Source organism: Scyliorhinus canicula, chromosome 3 (assembly GCF_902713615.1).
Source record: "Scyliorhinus canicula chromosome 3, sScyCan1.1, whole genome shotgun sequence".
Lineage (NCBI taxonomy): Eukaryota > Metazoa > Chordata > Chondrichthyes > Carcharhiniformes > Scyliorhinidae > Scyliorhinus > Scyliorhinus canicula.
The window spans coordinates 124672797-124687250 of NC_052148.1; the positions used below are offsets into that span (position 1 = coordinate 124672797).

A 14454-nucleotide genomic window follows, 5' to 3' on the forward strand; every position below is an offset into this window, starting at 1 on the left:
TGTAGAATTATGAGATGAAAACTAATTCTATTGTGAAATGTGTGACCTAATTGGGAAGTGCAAATAGTCAATTTTCATAGAATCATAAGAATTTACAGTGCAGAAGGAGGCCATTCAGCCCATCGAGACTGCACCGGCTCTCGGAAAGAGTAGTCCACTTAAGCCGACACCTCCACCCCATCCCCATAACCCAGTAACCCCACCCAACAATAAGGGCAATTTTGGACACTTAAGGGAAATTTATCATGGCCAATCCACCTAACCTGCACATCTTTGGACTGTGGGAGGAAACCGGAGCACCCGGAGGAAACCCACGCAGACACGGGGAGAATGTGCAGATTCCGCACAGACAGTGTCCCAAGCCTGGGACCCTGGAGCTGTGAAGCATCTATGCTGACCACTGTGCCACCGTGCTGCCCCAGGCTTTTGAGACTTGTGTGCATGTGCCGATATGGATTAAAATCTCGTGTCAATGTGTACTTATCCACCTTTTTCCATTTATAATATCTTCTATCTACAATTATAAACTAAACTGTATAAACCTGCCATGCTATATTCATACCATCCTTCCTGTCTCCACTAATATGTTAAACTTTAAGACAAAACCAGCTTATTTTCTTTCTCCAGAAAGCAGTAGCTGGCATTGGAACATTGTTTCACAGTTTGCTGCTGATTTTCCCCTCGTCATCTGAGCTTCTTCACAACCAATCTGATCCTGTTAACACCCAGTCTTCACACATGCACGCACCCAGTATTTAAGACCCCATGCTGCTGTTTGAAGAAAAAACAATGTTTTCTAATGTAAACAATATGTAACAGCAGCAACTTGTATTTACGTTGCACCTTTTAATACAAATACAATATCCCGAGGTGCTTCAGAAGAGCACTTTAAGATTAAATTTCACACTGAACCACGTAAGGAAATAATGGGGGTCGATGGCCAAAAGCTTGGTCAAATAGGGAGGTTTTAAGATTAGTTTTCAGAGAGGATAAAGAGGTAGAGCCAGAAGGGTTTAGGGAGGGAGTGCCAGAGAGTAAGGCCTTAAAAACTGAAAGTACAGCCCCCAATAGTGGAGCAATTAAAACTCTGGATGCTCAAGAGGCCAGAGGTAGAGGAATGGAGGGTTTTGGACCAAGATAAAATTGTAGAGATAGGCAGGAGTGAGGCCATGGAGAAATTTGAGAACACTGATGCAAATTTTGTAATTGCAGGTTTTCTTAACAAATTCCAATATAGGTCAAGTAACGCGGGGGTTTATGGATGGTCAGGACTTCTGGTGAGTTAGGACGTGGCAGTTGGATTACCTCAAATTTACAGAGTATAGAACATGGGAGACTGGCGAGGTGCACATTAGCAAAGTTAAATCTAGAGGTAGCAAAAACATTGCTGAGGATTTCAGGAACACATGGGTTGAGACAGGGAGAGGTCATGAAAGTAATGGAGGTAAAAGCAGGTGATCTCAATGGTGGAGCCACTGATATATGATTTGAAGCTAATTTTGGTTAAATATGAATCAAATCCCCAAGAACAAATTAATTGATTCATGCTTTTAAAGATGCCTGACTGTATGGAAAAAGGCGACAAAACCTGTGCACCCTGATTCAGCTGAGATCAGGCTTACTTCCCAACAAATGCCACTGTTCTGTGATCGGAAGCAGGAACCCAAATCTTTAAAAATAAACCTCATTATTGAAGCCATGTGTAGATGCTTCACTGCTGCACAATTTAAGATTAGCCAGTACTTGGACGAGGGATTAAATTTTGAACCTTCCTGGTCTGTAATTCGCCACTCGATGCTTTTATCCATCAGGCCACAGGAATTTCTTATTGTGTTAAGATGGGCATTAATTTGATTAATTTAAAAAAATTTGATTTGGGGATGGGCTAATAATGCTAGCCAACGTCCAAGTCGCATGAATGAATTCAAAAAATTGTTTTAACTGTGTGTAAAGTATAGACTTTTAGACAATTAACTATAAGTAAAAACAGAACATGCTGGAAATATGCAGTAGGTTCAGGCAGCATTTGTGGAGAGGAATACAGAGTTAATGTTTTAGGCAGATGATAGTTAATCGGAGCTGGAAAAACATATATATACGTAATAGGTTTTATGAAATGAAAGGGGGACGGTGGAAAAAGAGCAAAAGTGAAGGGCTGATTACACAAGATGAGATGGGGCAGGAGTAGACCAAATGGCCAGTCAATTTGCTTTCATTCACCATAAGATATAGGAGCAGAATTAGGCCACTCGGCCCATCGAGTCTGCTCTGCTATTACAACATGGCTGATATTTTTCTCATCCCCATTCTCCTGCTTTTTCCCCATAACCCCTGATTCCCTTATTAGTTAAGAATCTATCTATCTCTGCCTTAAAGACACTCAGTGATTTGGCCTCCGCAGCCTTCTGCAGTGAAGAGTTCCACAGATTCACCACCCTCTGGCTGAAGAAATTCCTTCTCATTTCTGTTTTAAAGGATGTATGCTATACCACATTGCTGCATTTGATACCACATTAATAACCAAGGCACTTTTCCATGCATATCAAAAGCCGCTTTTGACGGAGTCATCCAGACTCAAAATGTTAGCTCCCTTCTCTCCCCACAGATGCTGTCAGACCTATTGAGATTGTCCAGGATTTTCTGTGTTTACATTAATAATGATAATCCCTGCCCCCATTTAATTTTATTTCTTGCAGTAGTTCCCTCTTTATGCTGACAGCAACCTTTTCACCCTCTTTACCTTGAACCGTGAGTCATCATTTAATATTTGGTCATATTGATTTCGGAATTATAAAAGCAATCGGGAACGGAGAAAGACTTGCATTTATTTAGCTCCTTTTAGCACCTTTCATGACTGTAGGATGCATCAAAGTACTTTACAGCCAATGAAGTACGTTTGAAATGTAGGCACTGTTGTAGCATGGGAAATGCAGTAGCCAATTTGTGCACAGCAAATTCTCACTAACAACAATGTAATAATAACCAGAAGATCTGTTTTTGTGACATTAGTAATGAATTACATAGACCTTTTTGACAAGAGAAGACAGTAATTGTTTCAACCCATCGAGGTTAACGTAAGAAATCAGGATAGGGCTCATCAATTTAAAACCGTCACCATATTTGGTAAAGGGACCACAATTGCGAGAACTCGCATGGTAGGGCAAACCTATTTGCCCCTTTGAATCTTAAGTGCTATCTGTAGAAAGAGACACACTGGGAGGAAAAGGCAATAACATCCATGCCTGCGAAAGATCTGAAAGCTACAACATCGTAACTATGATGTTGTGGCTATCTGTAGAAAGAGACACACTGGGAGGAAAAGGCAATAACATCCATGCCTGAGAAAGATCTGAAAGCTACAACATCGTAACTATGATGTTGTGGCTATCTGTAGAAAGAGACACACTGGGAGGAAAAGGCAATAACATCCATGCCTGAGAACGATCTGAAAGCGGAGATGGTAGAGGTGGGCACGATAGCGTCATTTAAGACGTATCTAGACAGATACACGAATGGGCAGGGAGCAGAGGGATACAGATCCTTGGAAAATAGGTGACAGTTTTAGATAGAGGATCTGGATCGGCGCAGGCTTGGAGGGCTGAAGGGCCTGTTCCTGTGCTGTAATTTTTCTTTGTTCTTTGTAACTATGATGTTGTGGCTATCACAGAAACCAGGTTAAAAGAAGGGCAGGATTGGCAGCTGAACGTTGGAGGATATGGATGCTTCAGGAGAGATAGAGTGGAATGTAAAAGGGGTGGGGGAGTAGCATTTCTGGTTAAAGAGAATATTATTGCCATACTACGGGAGGGCACCTTGGAGGGTTCATACAGTGAGGCAATCTGGGAAGAGCTCAGGCCCAGGGAGGGGGCAATCACAAAGTTAGGGGTCTATTACTGGCCCCCCAACTGCCAGCGAGAGATAGAGGAGCAGATAAGTAGAGAGATTTTAGATAGGTGCAAATAGGGTTGTTGTGGTAGGGGATTTTAACTTCCCCTATATTGACTGGAACTCACTTAGTGCTAGGGATTTGCATGGGGCAGAGTTTGTAAGGTATACCCAGCAAGGCTTCTTGATGCAATATCTAGATAGACCAACTAGGGAAGGGGCAGTACTGAACCTGGTACTGGAGAATGAGCCTGGACAGGGGGTTGAGGTTTCAGTAGAGGAACATTTTGGGAGTAGTGACCACAATTCAGTAAGCTTTAGGGTACTTTTGGATAGAGATGAGGGTTAAGGTGCTAAACTGGGGAAAGGCAAATTAAGATAACATTAGATAGGAATTGAAGAATTTGGATTGAGTGCAGCTGTTGGAGGGTAAATCAACATTGTCATATGGAAGTCTTTCAAGTGACAGTTGATTAGGATTCAGGGAAGTCAAGTTCCTGAGAGAACGAAGGATAAGTATGTGAAGTTTAGGGAGCCCTGGATGAACCTTGTCAAAAAGAAAAAGGAGACTTTTGTATGGTCTAGAAGGGTGGGGACAGTCAAAATCTTTGAGTATAAAGAAAATAGGAAGGTACTGAAGTGATAAATTAGGAGGGGTCATGAAAAGTCCTTGGCAAGTAGGATTAAGATGAATCCCAAAGCTTTTTATTCACATGTAATAAACAAGAGGGTGGCCAGGGAAAGTATTGGACCATTTAAAGACAGTGGGGGGAATCTGTGTGTTGAGCCAGTGGAAATGGGTGAGGTACTAAATTAGTACTTTGCACCAGTGTTCACCAAAGAAAAGGACTTTGGAATATGAATCTTGGCTTGGGTGTGTGGACAGTCTGAGTCATGTTGACATCAAAAAGAGGGAGGTATTGAGTGTTTAAAAGACATTAAGGTAGATAGGTCTGGGTCGGATGGGATTTACCCCAGAATTTTGAGGGAAGCAAGGGAGGAAATTGCTGGGGCCTTGACTGATATCTTTGTGTCCTCATTGGCTGCAGGTGAGATCCCATAGGACTGGAGACTAGCCAATGTGGTACTGCTGTTTAAGAACGGCAGCAGGGATAATCCAGGAAACTAGGCCGGTGAGCTTCTCGTCGGTGGGTAAATTATTGGAGAGAATTCTTAGGAACAGGATTTATACCCATTTGGAAACTAGTGGACTCATTAGCAATAGACAGCATGGTTTTGTGAAAGGGAGGTCGTGCTTCATTCACTTGATCAAGTTTTTTGAGGTAACAAAGATGATTGGTGAGGGACGGTGGATGTTGTTTACGTGGACTTCAGTAAAGCCTTTGACAAGGTGCCTCATGGCAAACTGGTACAAAAGATGAAGTCATACGGGATCAGAGGTGAGGTGGCGGGAACTGGCTCGGTCATGGAAGGCAAAGGGTAGCAGTAGAAGTTTTTCTGAATGGAAGGTTGTGACTAACGATGTTCCACAGGGATCTGTGCTGGGGCCTCTGTTGTTTGTAGTATATATAGACGATTTGGAGGAAAATGTAGCTGGTCTGATTAGTAAGTTTGCGGATGACACCAAGGTTGGTGGAGTGGCAGATAGTGTTGAGGATTGTTAGATGATACAGCAGGACATAGATAGGTTGGAGACTTGGGCAGAGAAATGGCAAATGGAGTTTATTCCAGACAAATGTGTGGTAATGCATTTTGGTAGGTCTAACAAAGAGGGGAAATATATCGTAATGGCAAAACTTTTAGGAATATAGAAAGTCAGAGATCTGTGTCCGCAGATCCACAGATCGTTGAAAGTGGCAACACAAGTGGACAAGGTAGTCAAGAAAGCATATGGAATGCTTGCCTTCATTGGACGGGACTGTCTGTGCGGAGTCTGCACGTTCTCCCCAAGTGTGTGTGGGTTTCCTCCCGGGTGCTCCGGTTTCCTCCCACAGTCCAAAGCTGTGCGGGTTAGGTGGATTGCCCATGATAATTGCCCTTAGTGTCCAAAAAGGTTAGGTGGGGTTACTGGGTTACAGGGATACGATGGGGCCGTGGGCTTGGGTTGGGTGCTCTATCCAAGGGCAAGTACAGACTCGATGGGCCGAATGGCTCCTTCTGCATTGTAAATTCTATGCTAAACTATGATAATGCGTTTGGCTGTTGAATTCACATAAACCACATTTCCTGAATGAGGAAGACCTTCCATTCAGCATTACTGTGTGCCTTCTCCAAAACAAGCTCACTTGTGAATGATGAACTGTTTTTTAATAGAACTTGTAAAAGTGCACTATTCTCTCCAACTTTAATTTCCTTGAATGTGAATGGGTGCTGTAACTGAGCCACAGCTGGTGCAGTGGAACACAAGGTAACTTATAGTATGATCTACTCTATTTGTATTGATATGAGTTGACAAACTGTTCAGGTTGCATGGATAACCATGAAGTCTACTTGTTTGTTTCAAAACAAAACCGAAAGGTGTCGGGATTTTAATTGCCTAAAACAGCTTATTTTTAAACATACAATTTCATGTGGGGATGTACTTGTATAAACATGGATAACTACCAGTCGAGCGTTGCTTTTGTACGATAATACATGGTCCTTAGGGTCAAGGTGTACCACTAGTTGTCATATTTTCAGTCTAATGCCTTCAAGGCAAACCAATTTAAGTTAAAGCTAAGAATTGTAAGTTATATTAGAGACTTGTCTTTGTGATGAGTAGTAGTTTGAAGATGTAATTTCATCTAAAGAATTTCTTGTCTTGAGTTGACAGTATGAACACTTTTTTCACTGTAGTAATCCACCGATATTCTTTGCTTTCAGTGCTGCTCTGGGAATTGTCCTCCATGTGATCAAAACTGTAGTCGAACTCTTGGTTGTAGAAACCACAAATGCCCATCAGCCTGTCACAGAGGTAATTTTCACTCATTTAAAATGTGTTTTTAACATTAAAACTATGATATTTCTTTGTTGTATGGAGATCTGGAAAAAGTATGGAGGCGGCCACACTCTGGATTCTTGTGAAACCTGATGAGTGCGGACACGATGGGCCGAAGGGTCTCTTTCCGCGTTGTTAAATTCTTTAAGTGTGTTGCTTATACAATCAAGATAGCGATTTGCCCAAAGCTGTGCAAATACTGCTGATGGCACGACACATCATGTGATGCAGAGTGACCAAGTATGTCCACCCGGATACATAACATCCATGTGCAATGACAATTAACACTTATACAGCAGATCCCCTGATAGGTTATTTCTACACATTTACACAATTCGATCTCTGTGGTAGACATCTATTCCTTTTTGATAGAATTTGACGTTCTTAAACTTGGCTACATGCAATTTCAGAAATGCCCTCATTTCTTTCTGTAGATCGTGTTTCTTGAGAAGATATTTCAGTATCTGTCACTATAGGATTGAAAAGTCCTCGGAAACCAAATCTGAACTTGTCACTGTGTTTGGTCTCCATTCCAAAACACAGTTCTCTAGATCTTCTAAATATAGAACCTCTTAAGCTGTTTCTGCAAACTCACTTTGTGTGGAAAGTAACTGATCATTATGACGTCGCCAAACTCTTCCTTCATCCGTCTGTACGGTGTATAATATTAGATTTGTCTTTTCTCAGATCCTAGCTGGTACCCATTTCTCATTGGTGTATCTTCCTAGATACCATGCTCTCTCCCTGGTTAAATACTCTACTTTTAAAGATTTTCTCTTTCCTAGTAAGTAGTGTTTATCATCTGACAATTTCTGAAGTAACAGATGGAGTTAACAAATCAACTGTTCGTAGTTTCTTTTAAATAACAACATTGCCGGTGAACTTTGCATGGTAGCATTTACCTTGCTCCAATAAGATATTAGAAACAAGTTTATTCTTCGTGCTAATGTCCCCTGGTCCTTCAACGCTTTGATAGAATACTTTAATCACTGCACAGATAGTTTGGTCAATCCATTTGTTGCTGGATGATGTGCAGCTGACTTGATATGGTGTATGTCATTCCCTTTTAAATAGCCCTAAACTCCTTTGAAGTAAACTGTGCACCATTATCACTGACTGTCTGCTCCAGTGTTTGAAATCTTGCGAATATTTTGTCTAGTTTTTCAATGGTTTGCTCAGTCCTTGTTGACTTCATTATCACGACTTCTGGCCATTGCGTGCATGTCCACAATCACTAATATCATGTGCCCTCCAGTGGGGCATATTCTCTGCCATGGTCGAGTCATCGATTCCCAAGGATGTAATGATGGAGTGTTCCTTAGCACGGAGTAAGAATCACAAATGTTCCCGTTCACTTGAACCGGTGATCAGTATGTCATCTAAATAACATTGCACTCCATTCAGCCCACCTAGAATTTGATCCCTAGATCTTTGAAAAAGAAAAGGCACAGATATTATGTAACAAAACAGACCTTTGTGCGCTATGATGGTGAGTAGTGTGTGAGATTAGGTAGCCTCGTTCATCTTCAGATATGTCTATGAAAAATCTTACTGCATGTCTGCCCTCCAGAAAAGTCTAGCAAACAATTCTTCAATCCGCAGCAGTGGATAATGATCTACACACAAAACTGGGTTAATAATAGTTTTAAAATTTCCACATATTCTCACTGAGCCACCTCATTTTGCTACAAGAATGATTGGTTTAGCCCAATCTCTTATAGCAACAGGTTCAATGACTCCTGGCTTTACTAATCTTTCTAGTTCTTCTCCAACTTTAAGCCCGATGGCCTGTGGTACAGTTCTAGCTTTGAGAAATTTAGGTGCAGCTCAACTCCAGTCATAGAGCCCAGTGAATCTTCAAACACCTTCTCATATTTCTTCAGAAGTTGTTGCAAGTTGCTCTTTGAATCCACAAATTGATTGACTGTTTCCCAGCTAAACCTAATCTTAGCATACATGTTCTGCCAAATAAAGCAGGAAAGTGTGCATGGGCAACATGAAGATACAACTTTACCGTCCGTCCATTTGCTTCTACTTTCACCATAATTCATCATTTTAATGGTAAGACCTCTTCAGTGCATGACCTTAGGATCACAATTGTCCGTTTTAAAAGCAGATGCTTTTAAATATTTTTTTGATAAATTATCTTGAGTCTTAACAAAACAGCTGTGCTTGTGTCCACTTCTATTTTTCTTTCATGACTTTCAAGTTTTGGATATGCCCAAAAGCGTCGTTGGTTGCCCAGCATTGATAAGACACTTGGCTTAAGCTCTTGCAGTAGTTTGATTTCGCTGACTTTTGCATGATCATAGAATTTACAGTGCCGAAGGAGGCCATTCGGCCCATCGAGTCTGCACCGGCCCGAGGAAAGAGCACCCTACCCAAGCCCACACCTCCACCCTATCCCCGTAATCCCATCCCACCTATTTAGACACTAAAGGAAGTTTAGCATGGGCAATTCACCTAACCGGCACATCTTTGGATTGTGGGTGGAAACCGGAGCACCCGGAGGAATCCCACCTAGACACGGGGAAAACACCTCGTCCCTGCCTGGGACGAGCTGTTTTGCCCGTGTTTGAGATTCATCCATTAATTTGTAGACCTGACTAGATTGTTTACTTGTTTTTTTTTGCACTTCCTTGGTGTAGAAGAGATTTTCTGAGTCCAACATACCTTGGCAGTATGATCCTTCTTGCCACAGTTCTTGCATGTATTCGATTTACTCCCAACATTTCCCACTGAGTTTCCCACTGGTGTAAAAAGATGGCATGGTTACACCTTTGCAGCCCTGTTCCTTGAGAGATCCATTTTCTGGATTTTTGCTCCCGCCCTCTACCTGTGAAGCTTCTCTTGTAGCAAGCTCCATAGATGTGGTAACCTCCACAGCAGCTTTTAGAGTTGTCACTTACAGTAAGCAGCTTCCTCTGAATAGCTTCACTGCATAACCTGCAAACCAGCCTGATGACATCAAGTCTTATGCCAAATTCACAAAATCTAGGAAACTATGAACTGTAAAATGGTTTTATCTTCTTCCTGACTATAGTGGTGGAACCAAAATATTTTCCCTTTAAAATTTTTATTAATTCACTGAAGGACTTGTCTCCTGGTTTTGCTGGGTGAACAAGGTCCTGCAGCATAAACGTTTTACAGCCAACTGAGCTGAGAAATGTTGCGACCTTTTGGTTCTCCAGTGTCTGATTAGCTCTTAAAAACAATTGAAATCTTTCCTAATATGAATTCCAAGTTTCATTATCCTCATCAAATGCATTCCTAGCACATGTTTTTCACACCATTTTTGTATCCCAGTTCCTAGAGTTTATATTTCCTCCCTTCTGGCTGTTGGATAGTATGGCACAAGCAACTAGGAATTTTTTGCCTGAGTATGTTTTGACTTTTTGCCCGGGTGGTGGCCCGTGCAGAGTCAGCAGACTTTGAAATCCCCGTTCCCGTCATGTACGCAGTCCCCGCAACCCACACCACACTCCGACGCAAGCAAGTCTTCCCCAACTGTCTGTCTTCCTTACAGTTGCTGTCGAATACTTTTGTTAACCCGTGTGTGCGCGAGTTGAGTGCCGCAAATCTTTGCTCCTGATGCCGTCCCATAGCTACTCGAGAAATCTTCTTTCCAGTGATTCTTTTGGCCTTGATCCTTGTCACCAGTTTTTTTTCTCTTGCTATTTTTCTCTTTCTCTTGGAGATGCCCAAACCCTGGATTCATGTAAAACATGGTGAGAGGTTTATTAAGGGTGTTGCTCATACAATCAAGATGATGATCTGTTCAAAGCCAGCGCAAACATTCTGCTGACGTCGCTACATATCATGTGAGACAGACCGAGCAAGAATTGGTTCCCAGATACATAACAAATACCTTGCATAATAGAAAAACAAAAGTTTTGTTTGTTTTAAGTTTTTAAGTTAATCATAGAATTTCACAGAAAGAGACTGTTCATCCAGTCACATTGGTAATGGCTCTCCTGAAGGAGTTAGACACTTATTCATATTCAGCTAATTTGTTTAATACTGGAATCAATAGATTTGTGGTGTACAAGAGTACTGAGGGATGTGATGCAAAAGTAGGAAAATGGAGTTTGTGTTCTGATTGTATGATGGAGCAACAGAATAAATTTCTCAATAACTTCATCCTGCTTCTATTTCCTGGATGAAATCCATCATAATTTTCAAGAATTGAATTTGCATTAGGGTTCCCGTTTCTGATTCCATGCTTCAAGGCACTTTATTTTACTTTTGTCTCTTTGTTTTCACCCTATTTTTTGAGGAAAAATGGTGAAATAAGAGTGCTGATGATGTATCTAATTTCGTATAAAAATAATGCATTTGAAAATAAACATGCTGAAACGCAAGGAAATTCTATTTACAAACCATTTGGGTGAAAGAGTTTGGTAAGCTAAAGTTTGTGTGTCATTGTGTCTGTTTCTCATTTCGTGTAATTTCCAAAAGCCTGTCATTGATTATAACGCGCATGTTTGAATATACTTTTCTTGGGATTAACAAGCTCCAGACTTAAAGTTTTTATAAAAAGAAACAGCATCCTCTACACACATACAAGGAAAGTGTGTTTCTTGTTCCAATGTAGATGGGATATAATTTGTACCTCACAAATAGGCTTGGCTAATGGTGCAGACACAACAAGGTCATCATGACTGCAATGCAGTTAGCAGCAGGCAGTGTTCCATAGTAATTTGGTGTGCATTCTTTTCATTCCACATGACCTGAACTAATTCAAAACAGAACTGGTAAAAACTATGTTAAATATAATCCCATGCTTTAAAGATTGATCTGAATGAATCAATGTTTTCCTTCCAGTGATATCTTTTCAAAATAATGTTATCTTCAGGGCATAGTAAAAATATTTAATTGGATCAAAAATGTAATAAGATAAAGAAATTCTTAAGATAAAATTTCTTAAGATAAAAATGCTTCTTGAACAACCATTTTCGCAGGAAATGTCAATGTCACTATCTGGCCCTATTTCCTCTGAGCTTGAGCAGCAACTTATCACGAGACTATGTCCCTTCAATTTTTAAAATATTACTTTTTGACTTTTCAACTTTCAACTGACTAGAAGTTTTACAATTTAAAATAAGACAGAACAATGCAAGACCACCTTCAAAATGAAGGTGAAAAAGCAACCCAGACGCCCTTGGGAGTGCGAAGAGAGGGACATTTCCTCTAATTTGAAGACCCATTGAAACACGTCACTGTCTCAGGAAGAGACGTTAAAATGCAAATGGATATTACAACAATGGCTGCCATGGACAGACCCACCCAAAACCCTTTGGAAATACACAATGGATGAAGTATTACAGGCAAGGCTGAAGCAAGAAAGACCTCCACAGAAGAGATCGGTTGAAAGTTCTCTGTTCCGTTCCACTCCCTTTCTTTTAGAGCAAATGTATTACTCAGTTTGAGAAGTCAATGTTACCAGAAACCTAACAGCGAACTGAGATTTTGTAATACCTGCGACGTCTGATCTCATCCAAGGAACTAGCTAACCTAAATTAGCCACAACATTTAAAATCTACGCTTTAAGGACAATCGGATATTACAATTGAGAACCAGGCTAAATATAGAAAGTTCAAAGGGGAAGTGAAAAAGGAAATAAGGGCAACAACGAAAGTATGAGAAGAGACTGGCAGACAACATGAAAGAGAATCAAAAAGGCATAGAAGTAGCAAAGGGGTGGTAACAGGAGGAGTAAGGCCAAAAAGGGATTTAATACATGGAGGTAGTGGGCATGGCTGAGGTATTAAATTAATTATTTGCATCTGTCTTTGCCGAGGAAGAAGATGCTGCCAAGGTTGGAGGGCATAAGGAGGGAATAGTTGAGATGTTGAATATGGTAAAAATTGACAAACTGGAGGTATTGGAAAGGCTGTCTGCACTTCAGATTGATAAGTCACCAAGAGCAGGTGAGATAGTCCGAAGGAATAATGGTGGCACTGAAGTCACGACACCCTGGGCAATTGCGTGGCCAATTCCAGCCCCACTTGTCTTGGAGCCACAATACAAGTGAATTAATAATTCTTAAATACCCAAAGTCTTTGGCCCTTGGCTGCCCAATAGTTGGTCATCAGATTTTTAAGTTTAAGCATAATTACTGTTTATTTATAAGAAGAACTATCATGGAAAAATGTAGTGAATACAACTGGTTAGCTTTCACCTAACCCCTCACTCCCACTGTAACTGCCCCCCTCTCTACCCACATGGACAAGATCGATAAAGAAACAGGGCGGGGGTCGGGGGGATTGAATGAAAGATAATAAGGATGAAAGTCAAACAATAAGTCTTTGTTTCACAGCACGCTTCCTGATTACAGTCTCTGATTTACAGGCAACAATGGTCTTCTCTGTAGAATCATTCATTTAGGTTCCCTGTAGGTTAGAAAATACAGTACTCGCAGGCAGCAGGCTCTCTGGAGACACCTTACTTCTCATCAAACTGGACCTTCAACTCGAGGTTGACCTTCAGGCTTCTGTCTTTCTGCAGAGGCACTTTATTTTACATCAACTCTTGCTTTCAGCTTGTGGTTTGACTTCAGGCCTCTGCAGGCTCAGGAGAATGACACACAGACTTGCTGGAGAGAGAATCAGCTCTCACATTGGCCTTCTGGAGAAAATGTGTTAGATCTTTTTGGAGAGAGTCGGTTAGATCTCTTCATCCAAGCTGCCAGAATCAAAAGTGGAACCTCATGACTCTAAAACATTCCAGTGGGATCAGGCAGAGCTTAGCCTTTTGGGACAATTCAATGGCCATCAGTCAAATCAATCAAACTAAGTCATCACTGATGCTGGCCAGTTTCCGATCACAAGTCTAAATCAACACATCCTTCCGTTTTCTTCTGTTTGAATTAAAGATACAGCCTGTTTGTCTTCAAGTGGCAGGTCTATTAATCATCCATGGAATCTAAAATGTAACTGCAAAAATAAAAGAAAGGGGAAATGGAGAATAAGCAGGAGGAACCCTTACACTGACTGTAATCTTTCAATCGTTCTTGGATACAGGGGTGGTGCCAGAGGACTGGTGAAGTGCATATTCAAAAAATGGTGCAAGGAGAAGCCCAACAACTACAGGCTAGTTAATTCAACATTGGTAGTCGAACAGAGATGATAATTTGGGACAAGTTTGGACTAAATATGGAAAAGCTAATATGGAAGTGATGGAGATGTGTGCACGGACTTACAAAAAGAGTTTGATGAAGTCCCACCTAACAGGCTTGCCGGCAGAGTTGAAGCCCATGCGAATGACAGGATGGTTATGAAGTTAGCTGAGTGACAGGAATTAGCTTTTTTGCACTGGAGGAGGGGATATATTGTGGGGTTCACAGGCAGATCTAAAGGGCCACTGCTTTTCTTAATCTATATTAATGACCTAGTCTTTGTGCAGGCCAGAATTTCAAAGTATTGTGAGTTACGAGAAGAATAATGAGAGACTTCAAGGATGTAGACTGCTGGGCAGATAAGTTATTGCTGTGTAAGTGTAATTGACATCTTCTATCACTTTGCTGAGTAGACTGATGGGGTGGTAAATGGCTGGATTGGATTTCTCCTGCTTTGTTGTGCATAGGATACACATGGGCAATTTTTCACATTAGCAGGTAGATGCCAATAATG

At 41.1% G+C, this 14454-nt stretch overlaps 1 protein-coding gene across 2 annotated transcripts in view; it reads left to right on the forward strand.

The window, feature by feature from the left end:
• Positions 1-14454, forward strand: part of nfxl1 (nuclear transcription factor, X-box binding-like 1) — a 191557-nt gene that overhangs the window by 41859 nt on the left and 135244 nt on the right. For both annotated transcript variants that reach the window (XR_005459994.1, XM_038791249.1), the window contains exon 11: positions 6709-6799. Coding sequence is in view for 1 of the 2 variants with exons in the window: in XM_038791249.1 (XP_038647177.1) it covers positions 6709-6799 (91 nt within the window). In the remaining variant the exon portion in view is untranslated. The remainder of the gene's footprint in view (positions 1-6708; positions 6800-14454) is intronic.